The sequence below is a fragment of the Hippoglossus hippoglossus genome, chromosome 5, assembly GCF_009819705.1.
Source record: "Hippoglossus hippoglossus isolate fHipHip1 chromosome 5, fHipHip1.pri, whole genome shotgun sequence".
In the NCBI taxonomy this organism is placed as follows: domain Eukaryota; kingdom Metazoa; phylum Chordata; class Actinopteri; order Pleuronectiformes; family Pleuronectidae; genus Hippoglossus; species Hippoglossus hippoglossus.
The window spans coordinates 9,681,416-9,696,143 of NC_047155.1; the positions used below are offsets into that span (position 1 = coordinate 9,681,416).

General features: G+C 39.8%; 1 protein-coding gene across 13 annotated transcripts in view; it reads right to left on the reverse strand.

Moving 5' to 3' along the window:
- LOC117761531 (R3H domain-containing protein 2) overlaps positions 1 to 14,728 on the reverse strand; it is a 47,699-nt gene that overhangs the window by 5,952 nt on the left and 27,019 nt on the right. For 3 of the 13 annotated variants that reach the window (XM_034585504.1, XM_034585501.1, XM_034585502.1), the window contains 8 exons: positions 12,710 to 12,805; positions 12,066 to 12,115; positions 11,312 to 11,365; positions 8,270 to 8,505; positions 7,154 to 7,329; positions 6,560 to 6,658; positions 5,413 to 5,706; positions 669 to 804 (listed from right to left, as the gene is read on the reverse strand). In XM_034585504.1, the coding sequence (XP_034441395.1) occupies positions 669 to 804; positions 5,413 to 5,706; positions 6,560 to 6,658; positions 7,154 to 7,329; positions 8,270 to 8,505; positions 11,312 to 11,365; positions 12,066 to 12,115; positions 12,710 to 12,805 (1,141 nt within the window). The remainder of the gene's footprint in view (positions 1 to 668; positions 805 to 5,412; positions 5,707 to 6,559; positions 6,659 to 7,153; positions 7,330 to 8,269; positions 8,506 to 11,311; positions 11,366 to 12,065; positions 12,116 to 12,709; positions 12,806 to 14,728) is intronic. The other 10 variants (XM_034585506.1, XM_034585505.1, XM_034585512.1 and 7 more) reach the window with 10 other exon arrangements.

Genomic DNA, 14,728 nt, shown 5'->3' on the forward strand with positions numbered 1-14,728 from the left:
AAATACTCGGCACCCCAACAGGCTGCACATCCATTATGTTTCAACAATCACAACTCAAACAAAGGGAGCGGAAGATAATTCATTATTTCAATTCAGAAGGGGCTTATTTCACTCTGTTCAAGTTTTTAAGCATAAATCATCATTACAAATACCAAGGCAGCAACATTGAACTGATGCAAGGTCCCACTGACGCAATGTTCATGATCCATGTGGTTTTGGCAGGCCTCCACTGTGAGCCAGAGTCCATTTAGGTTGTCAACAAATTTCTACCTGTCACCTACTGTATAAACAAACAGCAAACCTCCACATGGCCTGACTGAAAGTCTGTCGGATAAATCTGTCAAGGTTTTACCAGGAAAAATAGGTAAGACCTCTATTTTGGGCAGAGCATATTTGACTTGGCAGAACAACGCAAGACCAAGGTTGTTTAGAATCAACCTTTCACCTTGTAGACTTCAAACAGAGTATGATTCAGCAGGTTATTTTTTTTACTGACACCATAAAAGTCTGAATAATTCATGATTTTAATTTTAAAACAATGTAGAGGAAACACTGACACTGTATATCAGTGGAAATCCAATACAACCAATGTATCCATACAACTTTATAGATATAGTTTATGACGGTGCAGATTTGAACGTATGTAAAACACAGTATAATGCACTGACCTGACTGCTGTGTGGGCTGAGGCATAGGTTGTGTGCGCTGGGCAGGATAAGACACCTGGTGAGACATGGGCTGGGGCACACGGTACTGCTGGCCTGAGCTGGGATACTGACCAGGAGGATAGTATGCCACCTGTATCTGAAGGGAAGCAACACAAAAATAACGGTTTAAAAAGGTGAATCGCACAGACATAGCTAAACCATGTGGCACAGAGAAAACACTGGGGACCTCTTTTCCAATATTTCTCCACCTATTCTCCATTTTTACTGACGACACAATACCTCAGATTTTCATTGTTATTATGTTTGTTGTGTATTATGTTGAATGTTACTCTTCAATATCAATTTCTAATACAATTGTAGTGATTTGCAACCAATTTTCACAATCTACGAATAGGACCAGACTAAGTAAAATGGTATATTGCTTTTTATGAAAATCATATTGTGATCATTTACACACTGAAAATGTTGATAACTATTCAGTCTTTGAAATGCAACTAAGGGACAGATTGCAAGTTTGTGCAAAATACAGCGCAAAAATATTTTTTTATAACTTCGCCATTTTATTTCCATTCTTTGGTCGACTGGCTGTCAAACACAACTTGAACTGCAACATGAACATAATATTGGTTGGTCACTACTAACTCCTGTGCTAAATATCTGGCTCTGCAGCAACTCAATGCCAAGCACATATCCACCAGCTAGTCAGTAACTTTGTCTGCTGCTTGGTGCTGGTTTATAGGTTCTCCCGTCAGTTCTTAGAGCTTTTTAATGAGAACGGGAGCGATCAAAAATGACAACAAAATTAAAATGAGACTGAATAAAAGCAGTTAAGTATTGTACCATCAGACCAAAATATTAAGCTGGGGGTTCATCACTCTGAGCCATCTCTTTTATATAGTAATTGTGATTCATTGTGGACATTAAATATTATTGCAGTGTTAAAACAATGCCTCCAATAACTCTATGCTTCCTTATCAGTATTCAACAACAATACACAAAGACAAGAGCGTTAAAGAAAATATATTTTACAGCAGTTAGAGGCACAAGTGTTGAGTGTTGTAGTTGGAACAAACTGTGTCTTACACAACACGACTAGATGCAGCACACAGAATTTCCAAACACGACATCAAACAGACAAACTGAATAAGTTGATTGTGAAGAAGATCGATATGTTCTGCCTCCACCTTCATTTGCATACATGACAACATTCAGCCCATCTCAGCGGCAGTAGCGGTGTCAATATTTCCACTCCCGTTACACTGTGGACAACCCACACATTGACCAACGCAGAGCACATATTCCTTTCCCAGCCTGTTCTGTTTGGTATGGAGATCTAAGAGTGAGGATAATGTTGAAACGTGTGTAGGGTGATAAAAAGGCCCTAAAATCCACTGTCTATAGAGGTCACAACGAACTACAACATAAAAGCATAGAGAATGGTACCTTTACAGAACAGGACGATCTCAAAAGTGTAAAATCACACTAGGTAAGGGGAACATAGAAGCGCTGCAATTATTGGGTACTTTAAATGTGCATCTGACTTCAGTGAACCTACATTCTGTGGCGCTGTTAGGTTCTTGAAACATTGGGTCCTGAGCATAAACCAGAAAAAAAATCCAGCCGTCCAGCCCCATCCCTTCTTCTTTGTGCTCCTGTTGCTCTTTCAAGTTGTATCTCTCTCTTTCTGGTATCCCTTTAAACTGTGTCTCTTCTACGACTCACTGGTGTGCCTTGGAATCAGCCTTATTCATTACTTAAATAAATATAATAACTATAATATATACAGCTGTTCATGGAATATACTGGTTTGATAAATGGTAGGTCTTTTGCTGAAAATGTTGGAGAACCACTGAGCAAGGTTAGCAAGCTGAAGAGCTCTCCTCTTCCCCACCCTAAGCTTGTTCTCACATCCTGACTCATCTGCTGCTACGGCAACAGGAGATAACTTTTCCTCCACCTCCTCTAACCTCACCTGCGCTCGGCTGCCTTCATCCTCTCTCTCTTTGAAGAAGCTCCTTATATCCACAGCCTTCACATCTGACCTCAGTGGTTACCACCAGATGTCAACAATAACATAAGTAGCTGGCGTGCTGTCTCTCTCTGTGTCTCTTATACACACACAAAATGTACATGTGCCAAGTTACGTGAAGCAAATCAGCTGCTTGCATGATACACACTGGACACAGAAGCTACTTATAATAGTATTTTCAATGATTTCATGTATGACCAGAATGACCAGGGATTTTCATAAAACAACTGGGCCTGCAGCCTCGGACGCCCAGACCTAACGACGCCTATGCCCTCAATTATCCATTAGATCTACCATGAAAGTCTCAGTCTGGTCTTGCTACAGTGCATTTCACTTGTAATTTAAATGCTCTAATTGATGCTTTAATGACATATTATAGACCCCAGATTCCCTTCACATAGACACAACACCATTACCAATTAAAAAAAGAGTGACTTCAGCTATTAAAAAAACTCTACTAAACAGACTAGACTATTACAGCTTAGCCACAGAGCTACATTATAGCACAGAGTGTCTCCCATGGGGCGTTTAATGGCCAGGTCAATTTAGTTCTCTCTCCTCAAATGAATTATAATAACTCCTTTATGGATTTAAGCAAAGGCCTAAGGGAAAGAAGGAAGTGTGTGAGTGACAGAATGTGAGAGAACTCATTATTGTCACCGCCTCTGCAATCGGAAGAATGTGACAGGCTGGATGACTGAGACCAGGCTTGCGAAGGTGACGCACAGCGCTGGGAGTGCGAGGACCAAACTCTCCCACTGGCTGAATCTTGCTGCTTCACCGGAATCACAACATAGGAATGTCAAGCCTCGATCTGTCTGAATGATTCCATTTTCCAAGAAATGTATATCCTTAATTCATGATATCAGTGGCATCTGTTGTGGATAATTTAACATGCTATTTTACGGGTCCATCATTTTCTCCCGAATTTCCTAAAATGATTCCTGGAGATTCCCGATACTAGTTATAGTTAAAGAGACAGTTGCTCTTTAGTACACTTTTGAGTAATTGTGATAAAATGGTGTAACCTAATCCTTAAGTTTGACTCATACATTTTTGGGGTTCAAGTGTATCAGTTTCTTCATGGAAATTTCAACATTTCCTGTAATTAGACCCAAGTTACATGGTTTGTTCCAGGAAATGTCTTATCGAATTACAATGAAATAGAAACAGAAATAGCCTTCCCTTAAAATAAGCATAAAAGTTATTAAAGAGGAGAGACAGACGGCAATAATGTTGCGTCGATAGTGTTGCATTTTCAATTGTCCTGTGTTTTAAATGGGGCTCTTATTTTGCATTTATTGACACTTGGTACAAGAACACAGGTTCCGATGTGACACAGCTGGAGATAGAAACTGTATTAACTGTGCCTTGGTCAATTACAACTGTTATATTTCCTTGTACCATGAAAACTAAAACTCCCAGGAAAACGGTGCAACACTGTTTAGCAGTAATTGCCAGTCCATATTATATAACAGAAGCAGCAGCAGAAAGCATAATTCTGTTGTTAAGCTGTGATGTGTTTGTCAGATATCTTATGACAAGGGACCTAGAAAGACTGTTATTGTTGCAGTTAAGATCCTGTAATAGAAAACTATAATAGAGAGAAAAATATAATCACTGACTCTGTGTTACATAAAGGGAATCAATCAAGCATCATCTCTCTGTATCTGTATGTTAACAAGGTGTGGAGATGATCACACTCCCTTTCATCAACCAATCTTAACAGCTACTTAATATGGGGTGTTAGGAACATGCTCATCTACAGTGGCAAAATATAAAAAGAGCCAGAGCCAGTTTGATAACAGGAAATGATTAGAACAAGAAAAGATTGTAAGGAGAATGGCTATTTGATATTTCTGAAACATTATGTAGCCTAATATAGCAATAGGCTGTGGGCTACTAGGCCATTTTCAATGTATTACAACACATCACAATAAGATTTGGATAATTGAACCTAGTTAAACTAAGTTTTTCGATTCTCATTGTGCACAAAGCAATCTTCAAATTCAACGACAGCAAAAAATACAAACTTATTGGATTTATAAAGTAGCCTCACACATATGTCTAATACTAATGCCACCTAATTGGACCTACATTATCTCAAATTAAGGATTATTTAATTGTGCAAATCTATAGTGAATTATTTTTGTTTGGATTTGTGATACGTTTAATTATTGATTATAACGAAGGTGCTTTTACATACATTCACTAATAAGACTACAAAGGTGTTTCATCTTCTGACACCTTGGCAGCTGAATTAAGCTTTTAACCAATGGTACTGTCTGATAAATAAAAATATAAATACGACCAGAGCATGATGACTAACTGTTTCTTATAATGTCTCTGGCACGGCGTGAGAGGAGAAGCAACTGACTTCTCTGATACATAACATATTTGTTGAAATTTCTCACTGAACTTGCTACTGCTGTTGAGATGTGGAGACAATTAGCAAAAACAGTGTGTGTCATTTCTTTGGGATAATTACCATTAGAGTGAGAACTCGAATAAAAAAATCGATGTCGTATGTTCAAGTTAATAAAATACTAAATGGAAGACATTTGCTACACAAGTGATTACCAGATGTGGAGGTCCAAGAATTGTATTAAATATTTCACTGGTATCAATTTCTAGGAGATCTGTTATATAACTTAACATACTGAAAAATATTAGAGAAATTAGTTTTAACCTACATCGGATGCCTGAGAACGGTACCTGTTGCGGTGGAGGGGGCTGCATGTAGCCTTGTGGGGGCGGTGGAGCCTGCATTACAGGCTGCGATGGGGGGGGTGGTGGAGGTGGAGGATGAGGGTGTCCAGTGGCAGGCTGGTACCCAGACGGAGGCTGCATAGGCTGGCCTGTGGTTGCCATGATGTAGCCGGTCTGTGGAGGGGGGTGCTGGGACATCACCGTGGGAGCAGCCTGATACATAGGTTGAGGCTCAGGGTTCTCACTAGACCCCTGCCGACTCAGCGTCATCTGGGTGAACTGGGGCGCCAGCTCTTCTCCCTGGGAGGAATGGGAACTATGTCATTAGTGGTCATTTGCAGTTGGTGCCTCTATATAAGTAACTCTAAGGTGTAACTGAAGGCTGAATGATCAAGAGTAATTACTAGCATAGAACATTAGCAACAGAAAAATTAGATGTTTGTTTTGTCTTTACATCCAACTGTGGGGACAGGAAGGTAGAACATTCCCTAACATAGCTGAGAGTTCCTGTAACGTTTGGTTCTATACCATCACCGCTGATGTGGCAAACCATGCTTGTTTGGCCGATTAGGATAAAAATCCATTATTTTATGGATTAGTTTGAGAAGAGAATGTCACAAAATGTTTCGATAGACTGCTACATTAAATGTGCCGAATGTGCTCTCATGCTGGTGGTGATTGATTGCCAAGAGCTTGAGCCATCAATGTGCTTACAAGAAAAGAGGTTTTAATACGCCCTCTAATCTGTGATACTTCTTCAGGGCAGACTGGACACTAAGGTGACTCACTATCGGTAAGTGACAAGACGGGCTGGCCGCTGGTAAGCACGTTGAATTCAGTAGAACAAAAGAAGTTATACAATTTTTTTTTATGGAAAAAGATACATGCAAATATGGACAATCATTATCGTCCTGAATATGAACAAAAGGCTTTCTTGCTCTGACTTTAGTCTCTTAGCCTGCAGGCAGAGAGAAAGTAATACTGGATTGGTTGAGAGCAGTAAAGACACAATTCATACATTTGTGAATAAGAGCCAGGTAAGACGAGTGCAAGAGTCTTTAGCAGTATACAGCATTAGTTAAGTGTGAGAGTGTCAGTAATGCAGAGTTTAACTGAATTATTATAAAGAGATGAAGCTACAAGGTGTCAGTACCATTGTGTACTGCTGGGGAGGAGAAACTGGCAGGAGAACCTGGGGGCAGGAAGGGCTGGAGTAGGAGACAGGCTGAGAGGGCTGCAGAGATGCCACCGGCTGTGCATGCCACCAGGAACAGGGAGGAAATAAAAAAGGTATAAAGAGAAATGAGCAAGCCAGCGTGAAGGAGTAGAAGGAAAGAAGGGAATAAAGAGAAATGAAGACATTGAAAAGGTGTGGGTTAGAACACAGAGGAAAAGTTGTTAATGAACAGATGGACAGTAATGGAAATAAAATGTAGGGTCTGACTATTAAATAAAAGCAGTAAAATAATGAATATCAAATCTAGTATACTCAGAGAGAGAAACCAGACAGGAACCAAACCGCTGACATGTTATTAACAGTCAAAAACTGTGACAAAAAAGTGCATTCTCCTTACATATGACCAGATTTTAGCCTTAATTTAATAACTATTAAAGGAGAAAGTGGTCAGAGGACCAAGAAATCTGTTGAACAGACACCACATTAGTCAACACATCAGCAACGGTCTACATTTTAACAGATTTTAACCCTAACATCACTGGGATAAAAACAGCTAGTGGAGGTAATTACCTGAGCGATCATGTGGTTTCCCATGGGGTGTTGCTGTGGGGTGGGCAGCAGGGCAGTCTGAGGCTGAACCTGGGGCTGTGGCTGCTGTGGCTGTTGTGATGGGCAGGGAAGCAGGCTACGACTGGACTGGGAGGCTGCGGGTGGGGGACACACGTCAGGACTGACTAGGGACAGGCCTAGTGATGCAAGAAAAAATATGATGGATACAGGATATAATTGTGGCATTAATGTCTGCGCTGGGCAAAATGATGAACCCAAAACACCTCCCCATAAAAACCATTTGAATCATTTATTGGCATGCAAGTATCCCTGTATTCTCCATCTTATGTACAACAGACCAATAGAGGGCAAACTCAAACTAAAATCCCAGCAGAGGAAAAGTCTGTCCCTAGTTTAAATGTATTGGGCCACATGTTAATTATAGATACCAATGACTCCTGATTGTTATAACTTGCAGGACATGTTAAATAAGTTAAATATAACTTTCTTCCATTTCTATGTGAAATATGAAAAAGTTGGGGTTGCATAATATCTGAGGTTGTATAAAACCTCAATGTATTTTGCTGCCACAGTGGAAATAAATTACTAATGAGTGACAAAGACAAAAGTGACTCTGAATATCTCTTCAGCAGAAAACACAAGAACTCTCTCATCATGTCAAGCAGCCAAGAGTTACCAGTGTCACAGCATTCCATTAAGACGGAAAGAAATCTAACAGCTTGAGAAAATAATTCTGGCCACTTCCGAGAGCCTGGCAGAGGAAAGTGTGAGTATATGACTGACAGATAAAGCTCGTCAAATGTGGTTTTTAGATTCTACTTTTCTTGGAGGGTATGAATGGTAAAAGGTCCATCTGACATTGACTACTAACAGCAATCTGCAGATGAATGCAGACAGATTTAAAGGAAATAGCTGATGCACTTCGGCTAAGGTGTTTCTTTTCCTCTCCATGCAGATCGTTTATACCTGTGGTCGACCAAATCCTGCTCAAACGTGATTGGTCAAACTAGAAACAGATTCTGCATATTCACATGAAGAATCTGTTTAGAGAGAAAAGCTAACACTAGGCTCAATGACACTCATTACAGAGATTTAACTCGTCTCTACAGTCCTCACCAGATCGAGAGCCTTTGCAGCTTCCCTGTGAGCCTTTGTTGCTGCCGAGGCTATCCCCTCTGGTGAGAATGGATATGCCAGAGAAGCTGCTGGCCTTAGTGACGGGTGGCCGGAGGGTGCGGTTGGAGCTGTCTGAGTCAGTGCTGCTCCAGGGCCGTGGCTCCAGGCACTTCATGTCACTGTCTGTGCTGCTTTGACGACTGCTAGAAGCCCGACTGGAGCTCTCACGATTCCCTCTGAGAGAAGACAGAGGAGGGAGAGAGAGAGACAAAGAGATGAAATGATGGGGGGTAAAATGGGTAGATGCAGGAAAAGGGAATAAAAAAAATAAAAAAAAGAGGTGAGGTAATTGGAGTGTTGAAGTGTTAGGAGATAGGTGAGAGATGTGCGAGAATTACAGAGAGAAGAGTTGAAAAATAAGAAGTCAGAGGTGGAGAAAAAGAAAAATGTGTAAAGGTAGGAAGAGAAATATATCAATAACAGGGAGGATGTGCACACAGGAAAAGTTGAAGGAGAAAGGAATGTAGGTTGGGGCAGAACCAAAAAAAGACAGAGAGGGATAAAGGGGGGGAAGAAGCAGAAGAGCGAGAGAGGGTCATCAACAGGTAAAGGAAACACACAGTTCCACAGGCTGTAGGGTGGGGCATTCAACACAGATGCATATTGTCTAGTTTCATGAAACCACGATACAAAAGTCAGGCAACAAACCACCATACAATATTGTGTCCAAATCTTTAACATACAACCACACACGCATTCACACACACACACACACACAAACAAACAAACCCATCCACAGAGAAAAACACACATGCAGGGAGAAAAGATGCCACACTGAGGTGTAAGAGGGTCTTACAGTGACACCAGATGAGACAAACTTCCATGAGTTCAACGCACAGAAGACTGAAGACAACATTCACGTGAAGGACGATCCAGAATGAGCACTTGCATACAAACGAGTACATGTTGAATACAGATAAACAGTAACACATGCACGTATTGTATTTAAGACAAGGAATGACGTACAAGACACACATACACCTGTAAATTAATATCAGATGTACACAAACACCCAGACATTAAGAACAGATGTACATCAACACTCAGACTCACACACACTATCTACAAAATAACCACTTGCTACCACTGGTTCACCACCATGAGTCTTTAAACTATATTGCTGTATACACACTCTTTGTTGTGATGCTGTCACCCTGGATAAGGGTAGCTGCCAAGAAAACCAATGATCACACTGTAAGTGTAACCACCACTGTGGGGGAAACCCCTCCATCACAAGTGGATGGTTGGGTCTGCCATTGACATGTCAGCATTTAGAATATTATTAATCCACTTGAAGGTGTCTTACAGTACATGTGCTTGAATATAACAAATTCAAATAAAGATGAAACTCAAAAGAATATGTCAGCTGTGCTAATTGAAGTAGTTCAGGTATTCAATTTGATGTAGACAGACCCACAACTCTGCCCTAGAGACAGCAGAGGGGGAAAACACCAAGGCAGCTGTAAATACTTCATTTTTTCATCCACTTAGGACTAGAAGAGGGACATGAACGGAGTCTGTCTGTGTAGAGAGAACAAGGGTAAAATGAATTCAAAACACGTACGGCTGACTGTGGGAATCTCCATGACAAGAACAGGGATGTGGTAAGGGTTGTAAAACCCGAGCGATAGTGAGTGGCTGTGGCTGATAAATATTTCAAAGAGACTGTAATTAATGGAGGATCTATTTTGAGTCATCTCTCAGCACAGCCTATTTTAAGGAAGGCTGGGTGCTCTGCCATTCTTTGTACAGGCTGGAACACACTTATTCGCTTCACTCTGCAGACAAAGATGAGAGCGGGATGGTGGGGAGAAGGAACAGGAGGGATTCGACTGTTCATCACATGATGTTTCATCTCCCCTCTCTCCTCATGACGGCATTGCCCATCACATGCACAAACAGGAGAAGCTAGGCTGTTGTTATGTGGTTCCATCAATCTCAGGCTTTTAATAGATGCTGAATTAACCCTTGTTTCACTAGAGAGCTTGTAAAGTGTGTGATTTTATGGTGTTCATAGTTTAACAGCATGTATTCTGTAAAAGGTGAACACCTGATATACTTATGAATGTAATGCTGGGCTTGGGTTATTAAAGTCAGTTTTAGTTTAAATGCAAATAGACTAAAATAAGCATAAACAAATATACATACATCATTAATGCCAATTTAGATTAAAAGTCAACCTCTGATAAAAAAAATTCTGCAAGCAGCACAAATTAAAATGATAATGAAGCAGGGAACAAATTCTATATATTGTTGTACTCCAGTACAGTCTGATTAAACAACTGATTAATGTCAGTAATTCAATATTAAATTAATTTAGAGAAGAGGAGAAAAAAAAAACAATAGTACTGGTATCATCTGAAATTCTTTAATTATTTGCCAGTTTTCTTTGTTATTTACAATAAAAATCTTAAAGTCTTTGGGTTTTGATTTAAGAAAAGGAAAGAATAAATGATAGTTGGTATTCTGGACGGATGGTGATGGGCTTTTCATATTTTCTATTGATCACTTAATTGATAAAATTATCAGAAGATCAATAAATAATGCAAATAACTTTTGTAAACATGACGACACACACAGTCATCAAAGTCTCATGCTTCTAATTGTTCTTTTCTACTTCAAGGTGATTCTGCCTACAAATATTTCTGTGCTACTATGCAACAGGTGACATGTTAACAAAAACTACAAGACTAAGTCAACCACAAAACAAACAGGTTACTGTGAAAGCAATGCAGTTACTTTATATAAATAATGTAGTTGACAGTGGATGGGTAAGTAGGTCAATCAGTCCCCGGTGAAACCACAAAGCAGCCATGCATGGGCTATGGGAAGCCCCAGGGTGCAGTGCTGGAATAGCCATCAATCAGCCGACTACGCCAAGCAAAGATATAAAAACCACCACAAGTCACCACTATCATCACCAAATCACTCTCAGAAATGGGCATGGCAACACACAAGTCAAAGTCAGCAGCACCCCAATACCTAAAGATCTGCCTCCTCTTTTGAGAGCTAGAGCAGTAGCCCTCAGTGGAAAGTCTGTTGGGGTTAACATTGGGAGAAAATGCTGGGGTTACAGGACTGGATTGGAGAACAGCAGAGGGTTTAAGGGAGGGTGAGGTAAGGAAGGGTGGGAGGTAGAGGTGGGCACAGTAGTGTAGAACTTTTACCCCTGAGAAAAAAAAAGAAATAGAAAAAGCACTCTAGGCAGAAACTGTCTGTTGAAAAGCCCACGCTTCCTCTTTCTCTCTCTCTCAGCATATTATGTACTAATCTTTCAACCTTAATGGCAAGGGTGCCGAGGGAAGGAGGCTGGCTGTAACTGCTGTGCGAGGTAACTGGAAGAAAAAATTCCACTACCTAAAAAATCTTTCTCAAAGACCATGTGTCCTTTATAGCCAGATTGAGCCCAAAGCAACCATTTCTTTAATTGTGAGATTAAAAATCTGGCATAAGAGAGAAAATTAGCATATGAATGCTGATCATTTTCTTGGAAATAAGAATAAAAACATGTTGCTTTTAGGAATTCAGCAAATTTTACACAAAGGGGACTTTGCCACACATTTGTAAACTCAAGTAGCCAGAATCAACATATGGTATTTTGAGTTTATGTGTCTGTAGCCTTCTACCTCTTCTATCTAAAACCTAACAAGGAAACAGTAGCTGTAAGGGGATAGGTTCAGAGGATGGAGTCTTATGTAGTGCACACAAGAGTTTCCAATAGGATGCATCATCTTACCTGCTGTCGTTGATGTATCCATTTTGAGAAGACTGTAAAAAATAGGACACCTGCACATTATGAAATGCTTCATTCAACCAGGAGCACTTTAAACAAACATTTTTGGCAAGTCAACCTATCAGAAGTTTACAAGTTTGACATTGTGCATTTTAGGATTAGATAACACATATCACTTAAAAGCTGGGGGATGGGGCAGAGAATCGCAAGATTAAAATATGGCCGGAAGACTATTACTAACGAGGAAAAGAGAATAGCTAATTGTGGTCGAAAAATGTTTTACGTTTTGAAACATTTTCTGAAATGGTTGTTCTTGCCATATTGTCTTGTTTTACCTCTTTATGCCTTTAAAACATAAAACTAACTACAAATCATTCTTGAAACAAACTTTTAAAAACAGACTTGCTAAATTTGATAAGGAATCAAAAGTAAAGATTACTTTAATTAACAAGCACAAAACAATGGGAACCAAGTACAATTACTACCACTACACCAGTCATTAAACAATTAGTTTTATTATTTTCTAATCAAGACAAACAGACCTCTCACTACACAAGAGAAAACAGCCAATTATAGGCAATTGATTTATATTTCATGTTAATTTGTTCTTGCCAGTGTTTGTTACTCTACCCAGGTTCAAAACTTACTTCTCGGGCAAAGATCCTGTCTCGTACTCGCTGATACTCCTCTTCTCGCTCTTCAATTGACTTGCTACGCCGCCCGTCCTGCAGTGGCACACGGATCTAACATTTGGGAAAACAATTATATGGAAAAAAAGGTTAAAATCTAAAACAGTGGTAGTAAAAAGTCAACGGAGCGCTTTTGAATGCTGTCCAATTATGTATAAATTTGTCTTAACCATAGTCAGGGGTGGAAGTTACCAGGGTAAGAACTTTATTGGGAGACAGGGGGGGGTGAAAGAGGATCGAGTAAGGGATGAAGCCCCTATGTTTGAGCACTTTGAAACTGTTTCATGGACTGATGAAACTAGGGTTCATTTGTTTTGGAAAGAACATACTGTACTGTAGGTATAGAGTAAAAAGGGAGGAAGGTGAAGTAGGTGAAAGGAAAAATCGTGATTTAGAGCTGATTTGCTGGTGTCTGGGTCTGTTAAGTTAAACATTGTCAAGGGTAAAAATAATTTTATGAAGGTATCTTACTCCTTTCCATTGCCACAGCATGCATGGCTTGCAAATACAATGATTACTCTTTCATATCAAACTCGGCAGTTATCCCATGAACAAAAATGGCTAGTTGGTCAGTATTTGTCTGTTCTTTCATCATGGGCCACACAGAAAGACAAGGAAATTTCTTGGTGTCCTTACAATTCATGTTTCTGGCAGTAATGATGATGGAGATTGGCCTTTTTCCACCACACCCAGCACATCTCCAAAACGTTGGCACACTGGCTCTCCATTTTCTTTAAAAAGAAGTATCTTTTCTCCATTTCCCTTGGGGAATGAGACATTCCCCATTTTCTTTTCTTGACAGTCGCCACAATACTCCTCAGCAATAATAAGTTGACCATGACCTGACAGGCATAAAGTCAGAAGAGACTAACCTGAAGGACAAGTCAGTCTATAATTTAATGCAATTTTTAATTTATTGCAAGAATTTATTTCTGTTTTTTGGACTTCTGACTTGTTTTTTTGGGGTATTTATGAATCGTGGCTGAATTGCTTCATGGGTCCCAGAAGGCTGGAGGTTCCCCACCCCCGTCTCACAGGATAATGTCAAGGTAGCTATCCACCAGCCGAAGTTGGGTGATGCAATAGGACTATGACTGTGAACATCAAAGTAAATCTACTAAAGAATCACTTCAAACAACGAATCCACCTTTTGAAGTGGCCCAATTTCAGCCCAGACCTTAATCCAGTAGAGATGCTGCTGAATGACCTCCAGAAAGTAATTCACACTCGACATGGGAAGAATAAGGGTGAGCTGAAGTAGTTCTGTGAGGAAGAATTGTCTAAAACTTGGTAGAGTTCCAATCTGCGACTACAGAAAATGCGTGTTTAAGGTTTTTGCTGCCAATAATGGTTTTGACCAGTTACTAAATCCTAGGATTCACTTTTTCCCCACCAGCAGTGTGAATGTTTTAGGGTTGTATTCAATAAAGACAAGAAATATAGTTTGTATGTCATTTGCTCAAGCTCCTTGGGTTTGACTTAACTTCTCATATTTTAGGTGATATTACCGGGTACACACACCTTTTCTTTCCACTTTATGCTAAACTAATACACGCTATTCTTTGTGTAAACCTTTGTCACAATTTATCACACCTGCTGTAAAGATAAGCAGCAATAAGTCCCAGCGGCCTACCATCCAAACAACAGCAGCAGACAATAGAGAGTGGAATATTTTAAGAAGCAGAATCAATATGGAAGATTGGAACACTTATGATGCTCAAACCATTTATGTGGTTAAAAATGTAGGGTTTTGATTCTTAATTGAAAATACTCTTACTACTACTACTACTACTACTACTCATGTCCTTAATCCAAGCAAAGTATTAGGTTCCTCTTCCATTAAATTTATTTTTGCATTGCAAAATTCTGTGGTCAGGGCTAAAATGTTTTGTAGCTCGCAAACAGCAGTCAGCAGCTGTGAGGAAGATGTTAAATCCTTTGCAAACTGTAAACTGCATCTCATTTTAAGAGAAATAA